General features: G+C 42.7%; 3 protein-coding genes across 5 annotated transcripts; 2 read left to right on the forward strand and 1 right to left on the reverse strand.

Annotated features, from left to right (window-relative positions):
* The first annotated feature begins 153 nt into the window (after positions 1–153).
* Positions 154–21153, forward strand: LOC116052423. Of its 3 annotated transcripts, XM_031303122.2 has the most exons (7): positions 154–472; positions 12659–12772; positions 12898–14192; positions 14492–15514; positions 15691–15825; positions 16508–17324; positions 21062–21153. In XM_031303122.2, exons 1-7 carry the CDS (start codon positions 352–354, stop codon positions 21064–21066), a joined length of 3510 nt encoding a protein of 1169 aa, XP_031158982.1. In that variant the 5' UTR covers positions 154–351; the 3' UTR covers positions 21067–21153. The 3 variants fall into 3 exon arrangements, with proteins under 3 accessions (XP_031158982.1, XP_031158981.1, XP_031158984.1); XM_031303121.2 differs by lacking the exon at positions 21062–21153 and having other exon boundaries at positions 16508–18241; XM_031303124.2 differs by lacking the exons at positions 154–472; positions 21062–21153 and adding an exon at positions 11222–11459 and having other exon boundaries at positions 16508–18241.
* LOC116052426 (beta-crystallin A1-like) lies at positions 19094–22067 on the reverse strand. Its single transcript, XM_031303132.2, has 6 exons — positions 21819–22067; positions 21320–21402; positions 21084–21202; positions 20517–20658; positions 20285–20427; positions 19094–19702 (listed from the first exon to the last, which is right to left on the reverse strand). Exons 2-6 carry the CDS (start codon positions 21392–21394, stop codon positions 19555–19557), a joined length of 627 nt encoding a protein of 208 aa, XP_031158992.1. The 5' UTR covers positions 21395–21402; positions 21819–22067; the 3' UTR covers positions 19094–19554.
* An 897-nt stretch (positions 22068–22964) lies between these two features.
* Positions 22965–24954, forward strand: crybb1l1 (crystallin, beta B1, like 1). Its single transcript, XM_031303131.2, has 6 exons — positions 22965–23165; positions 23357–23454; positions 23555–23673; positions 23768–23900; positions 24023–24165; positions 24276–24954. Exons 2-6 carry the CDS (start codon positions 23362–23364, stop codon positions 24445–24447), a joined length of 660 nt encoding a protein of 219 aa, XP_031158991.1. The 5' UTR covers positions 22965–23165; positions 23357–23361; the 3' UTR covers positions 24448–24954.
* The last annotated feature ends 1203 nt before the right edge of the window (positions 24955–26157 follow it).

Raw genomic sequence — 26157 nt, forward strand, 5'->3', positions numbered from 1 at the left:
AACTTGTGATTGATGTGGCTGTGTGGTGAGGTGAGGAAGGACTGCTGTATCAGGTAGATAAACGCGTCTAATTAAAGTGAGGCAGCCTGTCCGGCTGGGTAATTTCATCCTCTCGCTCTTGTTAAGGCAAACGTCAAACGCACAAACTTGCCACTAGTTCAGATATTCACTCTCTAACATCAATGACGTCCATTTTTGGAGGCTCTAATTACAAAGGCTCGTTATCTGTTAAGTAATTTGTGTCGCAACCTTCTTTAAACTCGTTACAAACTCATTCATTTCCAAACTTGTCTCCGGTTACACGTGCTGACAAGGATAGCTGCCGTGCGCGTGCGTGCGTGCGTGCGTGGCATGTCGAAGGAACACACGAGGGTTGTACATGGACGTGAAAGTGTCTCGGTGTTTCCAGTATGCAACACATGTGAAATTCATCCCACACAGATTGAGAAGCAGCTGCTGGATCACGAGGGCTGTAAGTGCATGTCACAGTGTGAAAGTTTGATATGGGTCTTTATAGGTTTTATAATGAGTATGTGTCTGCCTGTGTTGCATCCGAAGTCACACAATTTCACTGAGTGTTAAATTATTAAATGTAAATGATAAAGAACAAAACATTTTCACACTCACAGAACTATTTAGATTAGTGTGTAAAATGCAGGGCCGTAGCTAATCATTTGGACCCTGAGGGTCATGGCTATATCCTGGGTGTTTTAGCAACATGGGGGAGTTTATATTCTGCAATTATTCTTTTTTTTTTTTATTCTATTTTATTGGTGTTTTTTCAAAGTTTACACCATAACAACACATATACAACCAACCATGCACATAGCTCTTATCAGGATAACAGGTTCTACATTCATGTACATGTACACACACATAAAACCTTGCTTAAGAGAGAGGAGGAAAGAAAGAAAAAAAAGCTTTTTACTTTAATCAATACAGTAGCATGAATCAGTTACTCGGTAGACCTCTGGATTGGAGATTCTCAAGGTATTTAGTAAATTGTCCCCATAGTTTGTAGAAGATCTGAATTTTGCCCTTGTAGGCGTATGTTAGTTTTTCCATGGCTAAGCAGTTGGAGAGGTTCTTAAACCATAATTCTTACCACTTCCATGAAGTAGCAATACAGTGTTTAGCCTGTAGTGAACATACACTGATTATCAAGTGCTCATAAAAAAAATAGTCTTGTTTCAATTGGAAAAAGACCATGGATGAAAATCTTAGGGCATAGAGGTAGCGTCACAAGGGTAATGTCAGCCAAAGTCTGTATAACCTTTTCCCAGAATTCTCTAACTTTTGGGCAGTTCCACAGACAATGGAATAGAGTACCCTCTTCTAGGCCACACTTAACACATAGGTCTGGGTTATTCTTATTAAAACGATGCAGAAGGGAAGGAGTTATGTAAGTGCGCATAATCCATTTAAATTGTATCAGTTTAAACCTGGTGTTAATGGTCTGCGTCTGAGCTGATTGGCAAACTGTCTTCCAGTCCGCTTCAGAGATTTCCCTGCTCAGATCGCCAGCCACTCCAGCCTTTTGTTATTTGAGGATTCTTCAGAATTATCCACAAACAATTTATATAGGAGGGACACCTGGCCCCAACCATGGAGGTTGTCCATTATGGCCTTTTCAAGGATAGACAGAGGGGGTCTACAAGGGGACTGATTATGTTCTTTTAAAATAAAACTCCTGAGTTGCAAATATTTGAAAAAGTGATTCCTAGGGATATTGTAGATTCTTTGCAAATCCTCAAAGCTATACATTTCATCACTGTCGTTGTACATATCCATAGTTTTGCTAATCCCTCGATCTGCCCAGGATCTAAAACCAGAGTCATTTCTGCCTGGAATCTGCGATTACCCCATATTGGGGTAAATCCTGATTTATCAGACTCTAAATTTAGATATGTTTGTATTTTGTACCAGACTTTAATGGTATTCTTAACAAAAGGATTATGGGTGTCTTTTATCAGTTTTTTTAGCGTGTCAGAGTGTAAATACAAATTTAAAGGTAACGAAGATGTAGTGGCAGTCTCTATTCTGACCCAGGGGGTGATAAAATCATCTAAGAACCAGTACATGGCAGCTCTAGTCTGGGCCGCCCAATAATACCAGAGAAAGTTTGGAACTTGGAGTCCACCTCTATCGTAAAGCATATATAGTAAGGAGAGTCTAAGTCTAGCGCGTTTACCACTCCAAATAAAGTTAGTTATTAGTTCTTTCAATCTAGAAAATAACGTCAGCGGAGGGTTTAAGGGAATGGACTGAAAAAGATATAAGAGTTTTGGCAATACATTCATTTTAATGATATTGACCCGACCTATTGATGATATAGGGAGATCAGTCCATCTTTTAAGGGAGCCTGTTATAGATGTTAAGACTGGATTATAGTTCTCTGATACTAGGTCATTTATGCTAGGGTTGACTTTTATTCCCAGATATTTGAAACCATTGGGAGAGTTTTGAAACTCAGTTCCCGCTATTGGATTATTTCTTTCTGTGTCATTCAGAAACAGTATATTAGACTTGCTACTATTCACCTTATAGCCTGAGATTCTCCCAAAGGACTCCACTATACTGAGAAGTATAGGCACTGATTGGGCCAGGTGCTTTAAAAAGAGTATGATGTCGTCCGCAAAGAGGCTAATGCGGTGTTCATAGCTTCCTATTGTGACTCCTTTAATCAGGGGGTGGGATCTGATTGTTAGTGCCAACGGCTCTATGGATAACACAAATAAGAGGGGTGACAGTGGACATCCTTGATGTGTTCCCCTGGTCAGACTAAAGGGCTTTGATGCTATAGAGTTAGTCAGCACTACCGCACTTGGGTCACTGTATAGTAATTTCACCCATTTAATGACATTTTCTCCCAAACCAAATCTTGGGAGTACATCATATAGATATGGCCATTCCACCCTGTCGAAAGCCTTCTCGGCATCCAGGGATATATTCTGCAATTATACCCGTGTACATGGAAGGTATTTTATAGGCTGATCTGGAAGACTAAACTACATTTTATTAATTATTCTGCTGATTTTCCTGAGTAATTGATTATTTAGTCTAAAATGTCAATAAATCGTGAGAAAATATGGCTTTTGCCTTGCAATGAGGTTTCATATCTCTATTTACATTTCTACCTATATTAGCCTATTTTTAACCTGTAATTTGGATGTCAATCAAGAACATTGTTTTTCAAATCTCACTTGAATAACAAATAAGTTGAAACATATATCATTTGATAAATAATGAGTTAGGGTTGGAAATCAATATTGATGCCTTTCAAATACTCAAATACCTTCCTTCAATGAACAAATGTTTTCTTTTTAGAAAAGTTAGTTTTTCAGTTGATCTATCTATAAATTGCAGGAACGTCTGTCTGTCTGTCTGTCTGCCTGTTTGTCTGTCTGTCTGTGTGTGTGTGTGTGTGTGTGTGTGTGTGTGTGTGTGTGTGTGTGTGTGTGTGTGTGTGTGTGTGTGTGTGTGTGTGTGTGTGTGTGTTATGCGCATATCTCTCGAACCGTTAGTCCGATGGATTTCAAACTTGACAGGAGTCTTGCTACGGGCACGAGTAAGTGCGGTGCCAAGTTTGACGTTGTTTGGATTAGAAATGCAAAAGATATTGTTAAATATATATCGGTAAAAGTAGCACTTTTGCCACTCTATCTCCTGGCCACTCCCCCTCTCGCACTGCACAGCGCAGGACCAGACACAGAGAGGGTCGAAGAAAGCAGCCGAGCTTTAGCAGCTAAAATGTAACCTACACCTCAGACCCACAAAAATGTGTCAAAGTCTTTGACTTAGACACATTTTACCGCTTTTGACTCTTTTCCTGCTTCCAACGTTAGCTACTTGCTGGATATACCAAACTAACTTTTCTTCACTTTCCTGGAGCACAAGCGTATAGCTGAAAGGAACATCGCGACTGTTCCTTCACAGTGCTGTGCAATGCAAGAAAATCTCAGCGCTCAACTGGGCAGACACAGCACTTTTCATCAGACTCACCCCGGGTTAATTAAGTAGCCTATACTGCTAACTAATAACATTACCGTCGCCAAAATACCCCCGCGAATCAAATCCCCTACTTCACCGTTAACTGTCAAGCCACTAAACCTGTATGGAAATTAACATAGGGTGACCAGAGTCCCGACAAAAGCCTGTTGGGACGTTAAAATGTCCCGGTTTACACCAACCACTATGAAATTGTCCCAGTTGTGTTACAATGTATATTTGTAAACATTGTCGCAATGCCTCTTCTTATCGGTCTCGTTTTAACCTGTCCCTTCTGGTCCGCTGGAAAGTCAGTGGACGAGCGCTGGGTGGAAATGTTTGTGCATTTCAAAAGCAGGGCGATTCCGTTCAAAATATAGGTTTGTCAGTTTGCCATGTGTTTATGGACTGACGAGGGGAACCGTATGACCATTCCCACCTTAAAGACGCTATTCGTCACACGGGCCAATTTTGCTGACACCTGTGCGCAATTTCACAGTAGGCTTTCAGCTAACAAATTGATTCTTGAGCAAATTCACTCCTCTAACAAAGACTGTATACTGAATTAATGTTTCCAACAGGGAAGCTATCTGCTCTACCAAATGAGATTACATTTGTGTGTGTGTGTGTGTGTGTGTGTGTGTGTGTGTGTGTGTGTGTGTGTGTGTGTGTGTGTGTGTGTGTGTGTGTTGATGGTTAGAATAACACTGGTAACACTTTACAGTAAGGGTACATGAATTATCATGATGAATTCATGATAATTCATGTACCCATGAATTAATTGATGTAGGCCTATGTATTATTATGCATTATGTAATTAATGATTTATGTGTTACTGCATTCCTTAATATCCCATGAATCATCAGGAATTGACGTGTTCATAGTACGTAATTCGTGACCTCATACATGAACAACAAAACTAAAGCATTAGGCACATCATTATTAATTATTAAGCATGATCATGATTATTTATTTTTCTGCAAAAAAGTGTGGTCATCACTGCGCAAATTCTGATTTGAACACAACTTGTGCATAATGATGTACCCATCTTACCTAATGCTTTAATTGATGTGTTATTCATGCATGATGTCATGAATGAGACGCTATGAACTCATGTCAATTCCTGATGATTCATAAGATATAAAGGAATGAAGTAATGCACAAATCATGAATTAATTCATGCATGAATTCATAATTCATGTACCCTTACTGTAAAGTGTTACCATAACTTCAGTTCAAGCCTGTGGCAGCAGTTCCAAATAATTCGTTTAGTGCCATGCAGTGAAAAATACCTTTTCACAAAGTTTTTCACAAGTTCAGTGGGTGCATTTTCCAAAAGAATGCTTTAATTCTGAAAAATAAAGTTGGTCCCACACGAAACTCACTCAATGTCTTTTAATATTATTTCTTAGATATGTAGGCTACATACCAAGAAAATTCATGAATATTAACTGAGATACCCCATTATGTTGTGAGCAGTAGGCCTACGTGTGCTGTTGGCAAAATTGTGTCTAATCTGTCTGTGTCTATGTCTGACCTGGGCTGGCACATGTTCACGTTAAAGAGCGTGTGCGTGCACAAGCACTACAGTCACGCGCAAAGTGTCCTGGTTTTAGTTCAGAGAAATCTGGTCACCCTAAATTAACACCTCTGCTGAGTGTTAAATTCGTTAACAATCATACGACACGAGACAACACCATCTCTCTCTCTCTCTCTCGCTCTCTCTCTCTCTCTCTCTCTCTCTCTCACTCTGTCTGTCACTCTCTCTCTGTGCGCACACACACACACACACACACACACAGGCAGTCCGGTTCTGGTGGTTGATTAACGCAGATATGTGCTGATTAGCTCTCATAACGGGCCGGGTGGGTAGCGCACGGCCATGAGTCCATGAGGCTAATGTCTGGTTACTCCACATTTTCATTGTGATATTATGTGATTACATTCTCAATCTGCAACGTTCTCTGTCAGGTAAATCAGTAAGTTAGTAGTAGGATATACAGGGGAATTGCATATGAAGTGGTTTGGGGTCCTTCTGTAAGTCATTTTGGGGTACAATTTGGTTTTGATTAATTCTACAAGCAGCAATACCACAGGCCAAGCAATCGGTCCGTTCCAAACACACATTTTCACACATTTTCAATGGGCACTGCGCTAGTTTGATCAAACATTCAATACTTTAATTACTCAACTTTTTCAATACTTTATGCAATGCACAGATTTTGGTTGGTATTCAGAATATATATAAAGATATTTACAGTGCTTTAGTACAGAATTCACCCTTTTTATTTCCCCAGACGATGTTCCCATGCTAAGCTGCGGCAGAGGGATCATAGGACCTGTTCACTTATATTGGAATCACATAGGGAAGGAATTTCTTTACATCTAGTATGGAGACAAGGAACAATTGCAGCGACAAATACCTCCCGAGACGTACATGTGAGTATTGTTTTAAGACCAAAAAACGCAATCCTATCCTTTAAGGTTTGCTACTCAGCCCTATAAAGTATAACGTTTCCTTATCAAGTTTCTCCTTGTTATTCCTTGGAGTGTAGATATAGGCATTAAACAGCATTTAGACCTTCATCTAGGAATATATATATATATATATATATATATATATATGAAAAATCCAAATAATAAAACAGCCGAGAGGTGGGGGTACATTGGGGACTCATGGCCCCAGTATACTGCATCTAAAACCTTGGCTACAGCCCTGCTAAGATGTGAAGTGTAAAGTGTCTGTAGGTTAATAAAAATCCTATAGCTGCACCTGCCACACTGTCATATTAGAGCTGTCATATTAGAGCTGTAAAAACCTGCAGAGAAACATTAATGGTTTTGTCCTCTAGCTGCTACACCCATATGAGTGACAAGTGCGTGCATATGTCTTAGTTAGTCACTGAATGTGTGAAATGCTTGTAAGACGCACACATGCACACACCCTTCCTTAAATTTGAGACCACCTAACGCAGCAGATTCTCCCTCCCTCCCTGTGTCCTGTCATTTGGTGTCATATCTATTTAGGGCTCCCCCGCTGTTCTTCATTTCCTCTCAATTTCTCTCTCAAGCTCAAATAGAAGCAGCAACATTTAACTCCAACTCACAAGATGCGGGAGAAACTGCCGGGAGGATAAGACCAAAGGAATATAACACATGTTCAGAGAGGAATGATTGTTGGAAGGAATTTAGCACCGGATTCGTCACAGCGAGCCAGAGTCCACTTTCGGGACAGCACCTGGTCTGTGGGAAACCACACCACAGGGAGATAATGTGAGGCCTACTGCTTCCTTCCACATGATCCCTGAAGCTGATTTGTGGAGGAAAGTGAGTACTTGCTGATCAGTTTAAGAGTGACGAGCTGCTCAGTCTTAAATTGTAACTCATGGATTCCCTCGGTGTCCCTAGTCCGTCCTCTTCAAACTCAGATGACGAGTCCCCCAATTGCACACAGCTCCCGGATTCCTCCCGTCACACCTCCCACACCAAGAAGCAGAGCTGCCTGGGCTACGGGGTCTGGGTGGCCTGGGACCACCTCAGGCCCTTTATCCCCTTTTTCCTCATCAGCTTCCTGGTCGTGGCCCTCGTCTACCTGATGCAGGCCTTCATCTTCGGGGGGCCCTTCAAGGATCCATACTTCTTTGTCAAGTTCAACGAGCGCTGGCCCCGGCCCACTCCGGGCCAACAGGACTCTCCAACACCTACCAAATTTTTTAGTCCGGTCCCCTCCTCATCCTTCGAGCAAGTCCTCTTTGAACTGCACAGAGACAACGGGACAATGTGAAGTGTTTGATTACAAAAACTGGAGGAAATGTTTCTTTTCGCTGTGGATATGGCGCTCACTAGGGATTTCACCAGCTCTTAGTGCTATTTAAAGCACACAGACTGATACGTTGATTATGTTTATGAGTAATTTATTATTGGCTGTATGTGGAATGCTGTATATGTTAAAGCTGCACTGGGTAGAAGGCAAAACAAAAACGGCAGAATTTGAAGTAGAGTGAAACCTCTTCCTGCAGCTCTCCCTCTCCCCAATTTGTCGCACAGGCAATGCATGCCCAGAACAGCCAACTGGAACGCTTTCTCTCTCTGAAATGACCTGTGATCGACCAAAGTCTCCCGAGTTTTTTCTAGCCTGAAAACGGAGCCAAGGTGCAGAAGTCTAGTTTTCTCTCAGACCACTTGAAGTACAATATGCTGAAGGATTATTATGCAACTTTTGCCCAACAACACGAAAAATAAAGTGCCTGCCACAGCTTTAACCTACTTGTCCTTTTTACCCAAGGACTACTTATGTTACGGGTTGGAAAATAGCATGTAAGACTGGGTGAAAACATCTTCCAGCAATGTGCAGCTGTGCTTCTCAAATCATCGAAAACTAACGGTTTGCTCCAGTCTTTTTCTCTTTGTGATTGGGCCATGATTCTATAACAACCTTTTCAATTCCACAGTGCCGCACATTATTAACGTAGTTTGTCTCAGTAGTAACTTTTTAAATGTTTTATTTAGAAAGTGTCTGCCTGATATGTACAGTAAAGCACCAAGGCTTGAGCAAAACACTTGACCAAGGCTTGAGCAAACACTATTTTCCTGAAGCTAATATGATGCTTCAGCATTCTGTGGTGGACAAATGGAATGGGAATCTTCCAAAGTTACTGTCTTTATAGTTCAAAATTCACACTTTTGTGACTATCTCTCCACCATGGCTTGGCAAGCAAACAGATAGGGGAATACTGAAAAGACTAACTTTGTAAGTTACCAACTTGATTTGAGTAATTCAGTGTGCTGAAGACTCATATTAGCTTCAGCTGAACTTCAGAGGTTATTTTGCACAGAGCTAGGACTGGAGGATTGTGTCCCCTATAAACTACTATAAGCTAAAGACAGAATTCATCTGATGTACCAGAAATCATTTGTCATGTCTAACAAGTTGACAGGCACGTAACATATCGTAAAACTCGTTAAGATGCCTGTAACACTGTAGCATCATATGTTTACACCAATGATCAAACAGGGATGCAGGCAGTAGACATTCAGAATGTGTACAAGACAACGGGTGGATAAAAATAACACCTTGTTAATTTGTTTATTCATGTTACACAGGAACAGGATATCCAAGGTCGGTCATTAAAATTTTTTACCCCCGAGAAGATCTTACTGTGGCAGAGTTGGGTGGTAACAACTAACACAGGGTAATGTTTTCTTGTGTCACAGTATGGCGTGTCTTCAGCCACAGAAAAAAAAAAACCTTTAACATTTTTCCGAAATGTATTGCTGTCTTCTACAGAAAAATTTGCAACATTTCTTTTTCTTAGTAACTATTTAAGTGAATGCTAACCCCCATTTTGATTAAAGATAGTTTATCAAAGCAAGATTACTGCATATAACTTTTGTTGAACAGCAGCTACTGTGGCCACAAATGACCACTGTGGGTTAATGGTGACTATTAAAGTGTAGTGTAACAGTAGCACAAATAGAGAAGTCATCAAACCAGCTACACAGAAATACATACTAAAACTTTGCTAACATTAGCTAATAGCCACCATAAGTCACACAAGACCAAGTAAGGCTGTAGCAGCAAAGAGGCTCTAGTTTGTGGTGCTGGTATATTAAGAGGTGCATTTTCTAATATTTTAAAGAAACATCTCAAAGTTCACTGCACTACAATTCAACAGCAGAACAAACTAAAGTCGTAAAAATGACCATAAAGTTGAATCGACACCTCGCTAACAAAAATCAAACCACATTCATGATGGTAGTTTTAGCTAGGTAGTGGTGGAAGAAGTATTCAGATATTTTACTTAAGTAAAAGTAGCAGTACTACAGTGTATAAATGCTCTGCTTGTTACAGCAGTAAAAGTCATGCATTCAAAATCTTACTTGGGTAAAATTACATTACACAAGTATTAGCATCAAAATATATTAAAGTACTAAAAACAAAAGTACTCCCAATTGCCCAATGTATGTGAACATCACTTTAATGTTGCTGCTAATTTTATATATACATGTAATTTTACAATATATCACAATTTATTAGTTGATTAAAATTTTGTATAAATAATCTAAATATGCAAAGTAACATGCAGGCTATGTTCACACTGCAAGTCTTAATGCTTAATTCAGATTTTTTTGCTCATCCGATTTTTTTGTTTTGCTGTTCATGTTACCTTTTAAAATGTGGCCTATATCAGATTCCAGTGTGAACTGTTTGCGGTTTCGAACCCGCTTGCGCAAAAGAACAATAACAATGACATCAGCCGCAGCACGCTGTTGCACTAAAGTTAGGGAGGTTATGAAGGAAGTAAGCATTTTCGCTTTTATTTCAAAATGTTTGTGTAATGGCAGCCATAACATTAATGAGCAGGTGCTGAGGAGGAGAAAAATGAAGAGAAAGAGAGCCAAATTGGCTATTTTGACCTTTTGCGGGGTTATGGCTGCAAATTCACTACAGAGGCCTGTGTGTCTTTTCAAAAACGGAGCGGTTACGGTATGATCCTTCTAGTTTTGATTGAAGTATCTTCCCATACATTAATTAGGTCTAACAGCTCACTCTCCCTCCATTGACCTGCTCCATCACTGTTCTCCATTTTGTAGGCCTAGTCACGTTTTTAATTTTACTGTCTGTGTCTAGGGCTAACTCCCGCCAGCGCATAATTGTGACAAATGTCGATGTAGATTGGCGTAAAAGTTGCATCAAATCCGCCTTGGTTGTTCACACTGCGGCCACATTGAAAAAAATCAGACCTGGGTCTGATTCAGGATCACATATGGGATTGGTCTAAATCTGATTTGAAAAAATCAGATCTGGGCAAGATTTGAGTGTTCACACTACTTCTGAAGAAGTCTGACCTGGTCACTTGACCCCCCAAAAAAACTGATTTGGGCCACTTTTGCCTGCTGTCTGAACTTAGCCATAGTAACTAAAATTTACAAATAAATGTAGTGGAGTAAAAAGTACAACATTTGCCTCTGAATTGCAGTGCAGTAGAAGTATAAAGTAGCATAAAATGTAAATACTCAAGTAATAGTACAAGTACCTCAAAATTGTAAGTACAGTACTTGAGTAAATGTATTTAGCTACTCTCCACCTATGGTCTGAACCATAGACTGTTAAACGCCACAAATCTAGAGGCTAATCTTTTTTAAGCGAAAAGGGAAGTAGCAGAAGTGAACTATCTTGTGTTTAATGTTGTGTATGTACTCTTTGACTGTCCGTTGCTGTACCTGTGTCGGCTGTGTGGTGACACTCCCGCCCCCTGGTGGCGTAGCGACACACGACAGAGCACCGTTGCTGTTTGATGGCCACGCTGACCCGTGGATGACCTCCCCAAAACGGACAGAAAAAACAACTGAAAAACAAAACGATATACTGTCTCTCAATCTCACATTGATATATATATATATATATTTTTTAAAACGAACTAATGTTATTTATTCGACGTGGGAACGGATTTATAAGGAGCATTGAGACGGTGAGTGAAGGTGTCCGATAGCTGCCCGCGTTCACACAGTTACAGCCAGCCTGGAGAAAGTAACTTTAGTTTAAACTGCTCAGGTTGTCCTCAGAAGTGTAGTTAAAACCAATAGTGTAATGTGCATGCCATGTTAACTAACAGGTGGTCTGTTATGACTACTTTACAATCTGGTTGAGTTGTGCACAGCTAGCTGGCTGCTAGCTGTCAGCAGTGATGCTAACCTGCAGGTGTGCAGATTAGAATTCACTTCTAACGTTAAAGCACCAGTTCTTGATTTAACCCATTACAGATAACTATAAATCTAACGTTACTATCATCGAAGAAAAGAAAGTTTTAATAGCATTTGTAAAGAACAAAATGCTCCTCTAACAATGGGGTTCAGAAATAAACCGACATTTAAGGCTGTTAATATCCGTTAAGAAGTACTCAATGTTGGATTAAATGTGCAAAATGTAATACAACTAATTACACAGTTCTCTTTCAAAATACGTATTAAAGCCAGAAAACAATGCCTATCAAAATATAGCTACAGTACTTACTCAAGTAATCTGTATACAAATGATACAAGTACACAACTTCAATGTATGATATAAGTTTAATACATCCAATACTCTACTCTAATAAGAGTACACCATGTTCAAGTAGATCTCTTCAATAATTGGGGCTGATACTGCAGTGTTTTTCTACAAATTCAGCATTAACCGAAAGAAGAAAATTTGCAAAACACAGACAAGATCCTACTCATATTAGCCTGGCTTATCAAAGAATAGATTGAGTCATAATAAATCTGATCAATACAACAGAGCAAGAGTCAGAAATAAGCTAAGTGAATTTTAAAATAAATAAATATTATATATATGGACTATGTATTGATTACTATCGGTTCGAAGTCGAGCCTTTTTCTCACTTGTGGGTACCAGAATAAATTAGTGTAGGAAATCGTATTAAATCTCTTATTGAAGCCCTTGGTTTGTTGTACCTCTTCATGAGCCTGATGAAGCACTAAGCAAAATGTGTTGCTCATGCCAATGTTAATAAAAGATTTTTGACCATGTACTTATGGGCTGCATGTGCAAAACAACTGTGTTGTATTGTTTGCAGTCAGAGTTGTGTAAAAAGATATATTTGCACCAAATGCAACCTGTCATTATCTTTATTAATTCTCCCTCACTCTTCTCTCTTCTCCTCCTCTGAAGTGAATGGGGAGATGTGGTGCTACCAAAAACCGGGGTTTGAAGCCCTCCTCATCGCTGAGCTGCAGAAACAGCAACAGTGCAGCCAGTTCTGTGACACTCTGCTCAAGACAGAAGGTATAAATACTAAAATAATAACAGCTAAATTACACACACATTAAACAAACATCCTTTATCCTTTATTCTAGTTTCATGTAGTTGTGGGGGCTATTATCATTACTGACATCTTTGCTCTCCTCCAGGCATATCAGTACCAGCACACAGTTGCATTCTCTCAGCTATCAGCCCCCACATCTCCTCCGCTCTTTCCTCCGCGCCCCCGCCCCCTGCAGGACAGAGCCGTCTCTTGGAGTTTCGGGCTCTCGGCGCCTGCACCTTGCTCCACATGGTCAGACTGCTGTACTGTGGGGAGATGGCAGGAGAGGGGGAGAATGAAAAGCAAGAGGCTATTTCTGCTGCAGCCAAGCTGGGCATCCACGGGCTTGTGGAGGTCACAAAAAGAGATCGTAAGAGCAGAAAAGAGGAAGGAGAAGGCTGCCATACGGAGGTAGGAGTGCAGACGGAGCCCCTGATGCCTGAAGAGAATGACGGGAGACTGAGCAGGTGGAGGAGAGAAGTGAATGATGGGAGCACCTTCCTGTGGAAAGAGACACTGTCAGATGGTGAAAAAGAAACATGGACTCAGACAGAGGAGCAGCACGTAAACACGGGGCCCCCTTCTCACCCAGCAGCCTCCTTTGAGACCATTGATATGGCTGCTCTCCAGAGTTTTGGAATGACGGACTCCCATCTTGTTCCCCCTGAAATTCCCTGCATTCCCATATCCCTCGTCTACCCACCAGATGAAAACCAAACACACCAACCCCTATCTGCTTTCGTAGACTCTATGCAAGAATCCACAGCAGCTGAACACACATCTGTTCCTGTTGTGGCGGTGCCGCATGCCTTTGTCCCCCCACCCCTCCTTCCTTTTACCAGCCAAGCGACCTCGTGTGGTGCTGCCTCTCAGAGCTGGTGGGGAGCTTCCAGAAATGTTGCAGCAGCGGAAGAATGGGAGGATGAGCAGTTAGAGCAGTTTCAAGGCAACATCCCAGGATACATCAGCTACTTCCTGAAACCGGACAAGGAGGAGGGCTCCTGCAGGGGGCGAGCAAGGAGTAGGCGGGGAGCAGGGGTGGGAGGTGCCAGGAGAGCCGGGACGGGTGAAAGAAGAGCCAGGAGACCACGAGCAAGAACAGCAGGGAGGGGAAGAGGAGGGTTAACTCAGACAGTGGATGTGCAGGAGGTGGGGGTGAGCAGGCTGCAGAAGTTGTTTCTGCAGAGGTGGGGGTTGAGGGCCTCCATGACTGGTCAGGGTGGAGGAGCTGCAGGCAGGAAGTTGTACCTGAAGACCAGAGAGCTTCTGAAGCCAGCCAAGGGGAGAAGAGGGCACGGCAAAGTGTGGGAGTTCAGCCAGAGTGGAGATGTGCCGCCGTACAGTGAGGGAGGAGGTAACACGCAGCGTGGGAGGAGGAGTACAACGCAGCAGTTTAACCAGGTGAGACATAACGCAGCGGTTTTAGCTTGTAGTAATATGATATAATGTCTACAAAGTGGCCTCTGCAACCGACCTATTGGTTAGAAAATATATTGGGTCCAGCTCTGATTGGTTAATTAAGATGTACCAGCAGTGTTCTGACCAATCATTTAGTTTAAAGAGGATCGCAACTCTACTCAGTGATTTGTGAACTGACTCAGATTCAGTCAGAAGTCAGTTTAGCACTATGACACATTTTTATTTCCTTGTACATCTGCACTTTGTATTGTAATTAAGATACTTTTTCTCCCCGGTTACAGGATGGTCTTCCTGTTGGCAGGGTTCGGAGGGCGAGAGCCAAACCAACAACATCAGTTTCCTTTTCTTCCCCTCACTTTACATGCTCCAACGCTCCAACCTTATCTGCATTCAGCCCCGCCCTACAGCCTTCTCCGTCACCTGGCCTGCAGTCCGCAGCCTCTTCATCCCTCCTCCACAGCACCTCCCTCCCTCCTCCACCTCATGAGGATCATCCCGAACACTTTGATCGTCTGCTGGAGGAAGTGATGATGGGCCTCGACATTTTACCAAACAACCACGACGGTGCTCCACGTTCTCAGCCTCCTCTTCCAACCAGAGGCAGCCGTTATGCCTATGGCTCCTGTGGCAATACTTTGGCCCAAAACAAACAACAAGGCTGTGCCACTGGCCTCCTGGAGGCAAATACAGGTTTTCACGGGTCCACACATGTTGTTGCTGTAGCAAGAGGAGCTGGCAGCTCCAGCTCTGCAGTCAGTGAGATGCCCGTTTTGCAGCAGCAGGGAGAGGGAGAGCTGAACAAGATGCTGGACCACTTCCTCCAGTCCTTTGAGCAGCACGTTGACAGCTTTACTGCCAGGGACGAGGTGGAGATGTGTGGTCAAAGCTGCACAGAGGCTAGCCAGCCTCACACTGTCCTTCGCAAACACAGAAAATCCAAGACCCCTCACACCCCTCATCTACAGAATACACACACACTGCATCCAGCCAGACACTCTCAAATAACTGAACTGCAACAGAGCGATGAATCTGAAACACTGCGGAGATGTTCACAGCCACGCAAGGCTTCTGCTTGCAGTGCCGCTCCCCCCAAACATACCGAGGGATCACCGGGGAAAGTCAGCGCGCCAGCTGAACGACGGAAAAGGGTGAGGAAACCAGTGTCATCAAGTGACGCAAAGACCAAAAGCATTCATGACCGAGGAGACAAGCAGCTAATGCAGATGCCTGTGGTGAAACTGGAGAGGAGTGGCCCGCTGCCAGCCCAAGTTACCCTGCAGAAACCCAGCTGTCCGGAAGTCCAGGTGACAAACTTTCCTAACTACTCTCAAATAATGCTTCTGCTGATGTCGGCTGTCACGATCATTCGAGTCAAAGTCGGATAACTGATATTAATCGAAGAGTGTAATTGGATTGTGACAGCCACAGAATGAGAAAGAAAATGTATCAAATGGTTTGTCTGTCCGTATATATTTTTCAGAAACCGGCAAAAACAAAGACCGGTGCATCATCCCGGAAATACCCACGTGACCGCTTGTCTAAAATGGTTCAGCCATTCTCATGGAGCACAAAGATGTACCCAATCAGGAGTAGGTTTAGAGAAGCACATATCATGGTGAGCATTGACCTTTCCTTCTAAGGCCTTAGGCAAATGTGTATTCCAAACATCTTTTCTTTGAAGAAAGAGGCACCATGTTTTAAGCCACACTGGCAGCGAGGTTCTCAAGATGGCAGTGACTGAAATATGCCAACAACTATAGAATGGATTCCCATGAGAAATTTTGTACAGACATTCACACTAACCCTTACTTTTCCTCTAACACATCCAGCAAGCCAAAGTGTTCACTTATTCTGAGAAATAGATATTTCTCAAAATAGATTGGCACAAACTTTGTACAGACATCTCAGGATGAGACGGCTCCCAGGCCAAGAAGCCTGCTAACTGCTAACTGTCGAGATCCTTTATCTTTTTCTGTAGTGCAATCATCAGGTCAAAACTTCGTCCAATACTCTGGTTTATGACCATATACCTATAATATTTAAGACATTCCCAGCAACTGCATTTTGTGTTTTGTGCTAATTAACAAATGTTAGCATGCTAACTCGACAGACTAAGATGGGGAACATGTTAAGCATTATACCTCCTGAAAAATCAGCATGTTAGTATAATGACATTAGCGTTTAGCTTTAAAGCACCACTGTGCATAAGTACAGCCTTGCGGAGCTGCTAGCATTGCTGTATGCTATTGCTGGTCTTGTTTTTGTATAATTAATTATGAAGTTAATGTGTTTTAAAGGACAGCCTGCCCTTTCTTGAGGAGCCACCCTCAGCAGGCCTACCAAGACCAAGGCGAGGCAGGCCAAAGAAAAATGGACAAATTCTCAGTTTTTCGAATGGTGAGAGTTCAGCACCGCCAATTCAGCCACAGCCTGTGGAGCCCTGTTGCGTTGATGAACAACTAGAGAGAAACCAAGAGAGACATGAAGAAGAATTGACTGTCCAGCCACAGAAAGAGGCAGAGGCACCTACAAGCAGGGGAGAGAAGAGGGGAGCAGAGTCAGAGAGGGAGACAAGTGATGTAGTCACTGTGGCCAAGAGGGTTTGCTTTGAGCGAATGGCCCAGCTGACCTCTGAAACATGCCCACCAAGCTCTGAATCTTCAGACTTTGTTTCTGAACCAGCAATCAGAGAGCTACGGGACATTTCCAGCGTGGGGGATTGCTTACAAAGAGAACGGGAGGAAGAACCAGTGCAGAGAGAAATCAAACTCAGGGAGACTGTGGGAAGTTTGATGGATGAAGAGATGCAGAGCAGCGATGATGAGATCATCGATGTGGATGGACCGACTCTGTCGCCTTTTGTCAAAGTGAGGCCTTCTGTTTCACCCTCCTCACATTCAGCCAAAGAGCTCAGTCTGGGGTCGACGGGCAGCTGGGAAGAGGACGACGACGAGGACATTGATGTGATTGGCGGTGCCAGTCCCGCTCCTGATCCGGTGATCATCAGCTGGACAGAGTCTTCAGAAGAGGAAGTAGATGAGGATGAGGATGTTGATGTTGTTGGTGAAAAGACAGACTACGCTTCATCGGCGGTCTTGTCTACTATGAGTACAGGTGAGCTTGTTAACAGAAAATATCAGACTGAGGTGCTCTTACATTAGCTTCTGTGACGTGCAGTTTTCTTTTCTACCTGTCTTCTTTAGTTTGTGTTATTTCCAACATTTCCCAGAAGACATTCCTGAATTTGTTTCATTTGGTGAGTTGCATGGCGGGGAGAGAGATAGAGATCAAGACGAAATGTGGTTTCATCATAAATGTCTTCTGTTCTTATTGCGTCCACCTCCATGTGCAAACACACTGACAATCACGTGAAGGATTTTTGTTTTCCTATTCTACCAATGTTTAGGAAAAGAAGAGCTGTGAGCAACATGTTAGCTATTTGTTTGGATTGAACGAAAGGAACGTTTTTGTTTTTTAAATCTTGAATGTGCATCATGATGCATAAACACACTTTAATCAGTAACAGTTTATATGCAGCTATTCAGTTTCAGCTCTTAAGTTGAGTATACAGATTTAACCATTGTCAAACTGTTAAAGGTGACTGGAATCGTTCATTCTTTTTGCACTTTAAAGATATTTAGCCATTGACTATGTAGAGTTACAGAGTTGTTACTGCTATGTTCAATACTTTGTGATTGTTAAGCAGATATGTTCAGCAAAGTTTGTTTTAACTGTCAAGTGTTGAAAACAAGACTAACCAAGCAGTTTAGAAAGAGGTTCGCTGCAAAGAAAATCAGGTTGATGTACCGTCAAAGGAATTAAGAGTGTTTTATTAGTTGTGAATATGACTATGACTGTATTAGTTGTAAATATGATTGATAATGTCAGCCTCTGTTCTGCCACAGTTTGTTTTAAATGTTCCAGGAAAACTTGTGTCTTCCTTGTTTTACTCTCAGGTTATGTTTGATAATGTTCCCTGTGGCACTTTTGAATCTCGGACTCAGATTTCTAGAATAAAAAACTTGTCTCTAGTTCCTGCAGCATCTCTATTCTGTGACTCCAAATGCACATCTCTGGAAATGAGGCTCATCTTCAGGGTGTAGATTTCATTTTAAAATGTACAAAGAATTTAAAATATCAACACAACATGTATTTAAGTCAAAATGTCCAATAATCCTAGAATCACACAGTCAACTAGTGTTCCAACTAAAATACGCATTGTTAGCTCATATTTGGCTTCAGTTTTAGTGTCCCCAGGAAATGTCTGCTGCGTTGGATTAGACGTGTTTGTGTTGTCTGTGTAGCACATTTCTTTATGTTAACATGCTTCTCAATTTTATTTATTTGCAACATTTTTGTTTTGTCAGAGTGGTGAAGATATTTTCTTCATTTTGTTGTGCTTTGTCCGTTTGCATGTTGTTGCGTTCAGCTCTCTCAGCCACCATACTAAACCATGTCAGTAACAAACTGCATGTCTTTCAGATGAATATCAGATGTTCCTCCTATTCTGTCCTTTTCCCATTAGTCCTCACCTTCCTTTACATTATGCTGTCTGCCTAATTTAGCACCTTAGATTGGCAGGTAACCTTTTAAATGCCGATAATCATGTGACTGCAAGTAGCACTTAACCCCTGAGTTGAAAGGCGGATGTAAATCTTGTTTGACTTAGTTTCAGTATCAGGACATCAATAGAAACTTATGCATCTACTCCTGCAACATATTGAGTAGTGTCTATAGACATGTTGATACTTTTCCCCCCATTTTGAATACTTTCACAATGAAAACCCATTGCAACCACAACCCCTGTTCTCTGTGAAGAGAAAAACTTAGTTTACAGGCACCTTTTAAACCCTGCATATTTTATATAATAAAACAATATTAGATGAAGTGAAAATTAGTTTATTAGTTATCAACCTCCTACACAACAACAGAACACATCTGAGCTGCACTGAGGAGACCTGGTCATGACGCCATGTTGTAGCTTCATCTCCCCTCTGTTTGGATCCAGCTCACTGAGGAATTGCTCTAGTCATCGCCCAGCTCAGGTGAGGAGTACAGCGCAGGTGTGTGTGTGAGTGTGTAGGGACCTCCAAACCAAATAAAAAGACACTGTGTGAGTGTCAGTTATGTCAGCAATGTGTTTGTGTCTGTTTCCCTGTGCTTTAACAGTGCGATATTGTCTTTTATCACACTCTGGCTGCGGCTGTAAATCAGTAGTGGTGTTGCGGCTCAAGTCAAGAGGAAGGAAAGGATTGAAGAGAGAAGGAAAGAAAGAGGAGGGGGTTTAGGGTGAAGGAAGTGGGGTCGAGGGGAGCTGCTGTCTCAGTCTCAGCCTGTTGTTCTCTCAGTGCTGGATGCGCCTGATGGACTGGATCTGGGGGGTCTGGCAGTGGGAGCCCCAGTTCCTCCAGTGCTGGTAGTCTCCACTGTGTCTCTCACACTCCATGATGTACTGCTGGCCCCTGTAGCCAGGGTGCTGGTAGCACACAAAGCTGTGGGAGAAGGAAACGAGAGTTAGTGGGACTATTTTAAGAGCTGCTGTGACAAACGTGGGAATTTAGTACACGCTTGGAGCTTTCAGTTGGAATGTCTGTTGCGTATAATACAAGCTAATGAGGGACTATAGTGACAAACTATAGTCCCTCATCTCAAACATAGACAATTCACTTCTCTTTTATTGCACTATAATCATCTCAACATAGACAATCATTTCTCTTTTTTATTGCACATTTACACTGTACATTTCATATTTTATATATTATTACTGTATATTTGTTTTTAATATATATGTTAAAAGTCTGGATAATATATGTTTGTTTGTATATGTTGTTTGTATACCTGGAGTGGTAACAAAAATAATTTCCCCCTGGGATTATTAAAGTATTTCTGATTCTGATTAATGTACATGTTTATTTGTCAAGTGATAGTTTGACATAGAACAGAAACTAAGATGGATTTGAAATGGATGTTTCAGTGTAAATCACCTGGAAAGTGGAGCAGCATTTGTAAAAGTGTGTCCTGATAAAATGCATCTTATCAGTGCTGTTCACACAATCCGATTCACTATAACTTACGCGCCGCACTGCACGTGCATGGAGCCAACTTCAGGCATCATCCAGCCCATGGCCTGCAGAGAGGGGTAGTCGTCACAGATCTCCACACTGCGGCCCATGAAGTTCTCCCTCTCAAAGATCATCATGCGGCTGCTCTGGTGGGACTGCAGGAGATAAAAGAAACCGTTGGATTTTGGACTCCTGAGGTAATTGTTGATTGTCACCTGAAGACTAAGAGACAGGATGCACTCACAGCGCAGTAGATGGGGCGCAGAGACATGAGGCGCTCCACATGGTAGGAGAGGGAACCACTGTAAGCGTCCCAGTGGGGGTACTCTCCTCTCTCCAGGATGAACTGCTGTCCCTGGAAGTCATGGTGCTCAAAACCCACCCAGCTTTTCAGAGAGAGAGAAAGAGCTGTTAACATCCCTTTACTGTATGTCCATCTGAAGACGTTTGTTTCTGTAACCTAACAGTGTGCGTCTTTGCTATTTTGAAGACAAAAAATGGTGAGCGCAAGAAATAATGTTTCCAAAATGGATTGTGGAGAATTAACACATCTCTTTTTCTACCAGGCTTACGAGCTACAGTACAAAACCACGCAGCTCTCTTTGCATAGGTAGCAACTCAATTGTCTCATTGTTTAAAGCTTCCCACATGACTCAGCTTGTTTGGGGTGGATGTATTGGGGGAAACAAAAGGGGATAATAGTTCTCCTTGATTCATCCTATCAGTGTATTTCATTACCGTTTTGTACAATCAGAATACCGAGTCTCATTGTTGTCTTGTTTTTACCAGAGTAAAAGTTTGAGAGACTTACGCTCCGCTCTCCACCCTGATGGAGCGGATGTTGTCCAGTCCGCAATCCTGAATGTTGCAGCACTCAGAGGTGAACTCCAGGCACTTGCCTTGGAAATGCTCCTGCTCGAACACAGTCACCTGAAGGAGAGGAGTAGGGGATGCTAAGTATTAGTTGGCAATAAGGTTGTTTGGTTCATCCTCCTTTACTTCTCAGTATCATGCAGAATCACTGAATCTGTGCTCAAGAGTGTTTACCTTGAAGAAAGGAGCCATGCCCATTCCTGAGTTGACCAGCGGCTGCATCATTGGGGACCTTGTAGTTCTGTACATCTTTACTCCTGAGGTTCAAATGAGAACAGAGAAAAAAGTGAATTAAGGTAGAGTAATAAGCAAGAAGATATGGGGGGAACAGTGTCGGAGAAGAAATGTCCTTTAGAAACACTATTTGGCATGTTTTTCTTAGTGTAAAACATGATGGTGTTCAATTTCCACTTACAGGAACACCACAAAAATCATTTGGCCGAGAGGCAGCTACAACTCATCTGAACTCAAACATCTGGAGGCCAAAAGAATGTTAATTTACTTCTTTTTTTTTAGGCTTTAAAAAAATCAGAAATACAATTCTGATAACAATTACATGTGTTGTACAGGTTTTTCAGAAAGTGCTTTTGGTTTTCGGTGTCTGTGTGAAGCAGCTGGAGTGCACCTGTCTGTCTGATCCTGAGCTGTGTTGAGAGCAGAGATGCATCCTTACCTAGATTGGCACTTTATTGGAAGAGTTCGATAGTGGTACGAGCCTACGGCCTGCCTCGCGTAGAGCTTTGAGAGAACCTGGCGCTACAGTTTTATACCAACGGTCGGGGAGCGCGCCTGCTGGTGCGCGTCCACGGTTCTGATTCGGCCCATGCACACCGCCCATTTGGAACAGCGGTAGCGCCAGCAGCGAGGCGCGTCCCCTGATTGGCTGCGTGGCTGCTGGATGCTGTTGTCCTGCTCCAGCGGGGCCAGCTCAGCAGATCCCATAGTGCTGCTGGTACTCTGAAACAAAAGCGCTCCGGTATGTTCGGATCCCGGTCAGCAGTCCAGCGCGTACCCAGGCACAAAGGGCCGGGGTCGGGGAGGAGAATGTGGGGATTAACGGCGGAGCAGAGAGGCACCGCGGGGGACAGAAGGAGATAACTGGGTGGCTCTATATTTATGTATAGAAAGGCCAGAGAGCGATAAGTTTCATTTTAGGGCTGTTCACACAATGGCATGTCACCAAACGATCTTGCGTGCGGTCCTTCAAGGGTGCAGGTATACACACCTGTGTACACACAGATGTGTGGAACTCCCATTACACTTTTGTGCACTGAATGCAACAGTTCCTGATGAAAGTTTCCCTGCATTCACATCCCACAAACTACATCAAACATACCAAAATAAATCACCTCAGATCATGTTTGGTTGAAGAAATCCAGTCCTAAACGTGGGTCTGTGGTTTTATGCCTATATGTGGGGGTCTTCCAGATGAAAGGTTTGGGAGCCTCAGACCTTCAAGTGAAGAATTTCATTCAGATGTATGTATCACACATGCATTTCACTCACTGACATTATCTTGTAGCCTGGAACATTTCTATTCAATTACATTTAACTTTAGTCAGTTTATGTGCATGCAGTTTTAAAGCCACACACTCATGTAGCCACGAATGCAATCAAGCCTGTCCAAGTATGGTTTATAGTACTGGTTTATAATTTGAATAAGTGGATTGGTATGTTGACAGGAGAATGAAGAATATGAAACATGAAACTAAATTACTATGATTTAGGACACATTATTTACCCTCTAAAAGTTGATGTCAGGAACATCAACTTGTATTTCATTAGTTCTGTTAGTAACTGGTCCTCAGTCTGTTCTCCTCCTCTGCCTCCGCCCATCCCCTCTGTCCGTCCCTCTCTGATGATGTGGGGTTTCTTTTGTCTCGCGTCTCTGACCTCAGCAGGTTTGTTTCTGTCTCCATAATCCCTCTCCCATGGGCGCCAGAGTATAAAAGGGAGGGGCGCACTCCGAGCCGCACACACTTTGAGTGAGGCTTGTCGTAGGCATCGCACACACATACAGGTAAGGTACACGCACATACTGTAAACCTGTGGAGATACAAATCCAGAGGAGGAGGCATAGATTAGTCCAAAATATACAGATTATTCTGTATACCTTTTAAAATGTCAATACTTTTACACTAGTGAAAACAGGTTAGATTTGTCATATAAATGTATCCTCTCTCAGTGTTTTTTCTCTCTCTTTCCACCCAGCAATCATGTCCAGTGGAGATAAGTCCAAGACTTCTTCTCAGACCGACGGAAAGGCTGCTCAGAGCAAGAAGTCTGAGATGGGAATGATGGCCTACAAGGTGGGTGGCTCTCACATTGAGATACTGTATTTTCAGTTTATCATATCACAGACCCTTGCTGTTGTTGTACTGACTCATCTGTTGCATCTGTCCCCTCTAGATGTACGTGTTCGACCAGGAGAACTTCCAGGGTCGCATGATCGAGATCAGCAACGAGTGCATGAATGTGTGTGAGATGGGCATGGACCGTGTGCGCTCCCTGCGCGTTGAGTGTGGACCGTAAGTTTAAAATATATATATATATTTATACATATATATATATTTAAAACACTTGTCTTTGCATGGATACTTCATAATATTGTCTCCGTTGCAGCTTTGTGGGCTATGAGCAGATGAACTACTGCGGTGAGATGTACATCCTGGAGAAGGGAGAGTATCCTCGTTGGGACTCCTGGAGCAACTGCCAGAGGAACGACTACCTGCTGTCCTTCAGGCCCGTCAGAATGGTAAAAAAAGAAAGAAAAGAAAACAAAAACACGCTTGGTTTGATACTCTCAAGTTTTCCTTTTCTCTTTTGCTTTCAACTGCTCCCTGAACTAGTGTATCTCCCTGTTTTTCTCTCTTCCAGGACCCTGAGAAGCACAAGATCTGCCTGTATGAGGTGGGAGAGTTCAAGGGCCGCAAGATGGAGATCATGGATGATGACGTTCCCAGCCTGTTCTCCTACGGCTTCACCGACAGAGTGGGCAGCATCATTGTCAGCTGTGGAACGTGAGTACACAGTGGCTGCAGGTGTCACTGATAGAGCTCAAAGACAGAACTGAAATGAGATCCACTTAAAATCCATCCTATACTGACATGTGTCCTCTTTTTTTCTCCAGCTGGGTGGGATACCAGTTCCCTGGATACCGTGGCAGCCAGTACCTGCTGGAGAAGGGCGACTTCAGGCACTTCAACGAGTATGGCGCCCGCCATCCTCAGTTCCAGTCCGTGAGGCGTATCCGCGACATGCAGTGGCACCAGCAGGGCTGCTACACCATGGCCAGCAAGTGAGGCTCAGGGAAGGAGAGAAAGAGAAAGAGTGGAAGTGAGGGAGAGGGGCGGAGGAAGAGGGAAAGGGGGAGAGATGTCTGAGGCCTTACCTCAGTACCTTAAATGGTCTTTGATCTAACACAGTGAGGGGAAGAGTGAGGATCTAGATCTGTCCCTGATTGGAGACAACACCTCAGTGGAAGGTCCAGCTGGACCACACTCCATTCCTCCCTGTCTCTTCTTTTCTCTTTCTCCCCTATGGGCTGAGCTTTGCTTTCCCCCCTTTTCTCCCTTTTTTAATCCCTCACTTCATTCCCCTCCACAGTCCTCTGAGACACCAAAGAGGGAACACAACACCTCTTGCTGTTTTACACACTTGATTCTCGGCTCAGGGTATGATGCACCATGGGAAACTGAGTCCCTAGAGCCCCCTGCCCCCCGACTTCTTGCCCCTGTGCATTGCACACCCTCTCTGCTGTACAGAATCCTGGCCAAGTTTTCAATAAAAAGGAACATTTTGATTTCAAAGATGTTGTTGTTGTTACTTACTACTGAAAAATCCCCAAAATGAAAATGTTAATGAACAAAACATAAATAAAATAATAACATGAATACAAATGTGAGATGAATCCTTTCTGATTTGTCATTAATCAATCCCTGCTTTTCTGAAGCTCTGTATTTTGGTTGCTAGCTGGACACCAAATAGCATGTCATGCTTGATGTCAAACTTTTGTTAATTGTATTTTTGGGAAAATGTGTTTTTTATAAGTAAAGTGAGTAAGCACTATTGTGCTGAATGGGGTTTGGAAAGCTTTGCCTAGTCAGCTACAAAACACACACACACACACACACACACACACACACACACACACACACACACACACACACAAAAGTCACACAATGCTTTGTAAAAAGTGCCGTGCTGTTGGACAAGAGAAAGTCGTCCAACAGGGCAGTTTCCATATTGGTGCGGAGCCTGCTGCATTGTGTAACACAGGCTTTGTGATAACAACAGGACACACCTACATTTCTGCTGATATTCAGCCATAGACTGTATACAGAATGGACCAACAGATCCCGTTGCTCTGGACGGAGACCAGTGAAGGCTATTAGAAGCACTTTTCCGGTGAGCGCTGAGCGTTACTGCGCAGCCTCCAACTGAGAGAGACGACGTAGATGTGACGTGAGCAACGTGTCTGAAAGTTGTAAGTCTTCTGGTAGCTGTGCCAAGAGAAATCTTAGTCATTCCAAATATTGCAGAGACGGAGAGCAGGTAGGTATATGTAAGGAGATAACATGGACACAGGCTAATTACTGCTAACTAAAATGCTAGTTAACATTAGTAATTAAACTTAAACAGCTAATGTAAGTCGAAACTGCCTGCGAGCTTCTCCTGTACTGTACGGTAATTCCTCTACTATGCGACAGTAAGTCCTGTGGTTATGACACAATCGTTAGCCTATTTTTATAAAAATGTCTGCTACGGAGCCATAACGTGAGATACAAGGTAATGGAGCCTTTTATACATTGTCGTGTTTCTTTAGAAATAAACAATGGACAAATAAAGTCTTTAAACGCTTCAGATGTAAAGTAATTCGCTGTCAAAGTGACGTGAAAATGAATGGCAGTCAATGGGATGCTAACGGGGGGTGAGTGCTTGTTAGCATCAAAATGGCGCCATAGGATGTACGCGTTGTGAGGAGAAGCTTACACCTTTGTATTCAGTCTCAT

Source organism: Sander lucioperca, chromosome 1, assembly GCF_008315115.2.
Source record: "Sander lucioperca isolate FBNREF2018 chromosome 1, SLUC_FBN_1.2, whole genome shotgun sequence".
Taxonomy (NCBI): Eukaryota; Metazoa; Chordata; class Actinopteri; order Perciformes; family Percidae; genus Sander; species Sander lucioperca.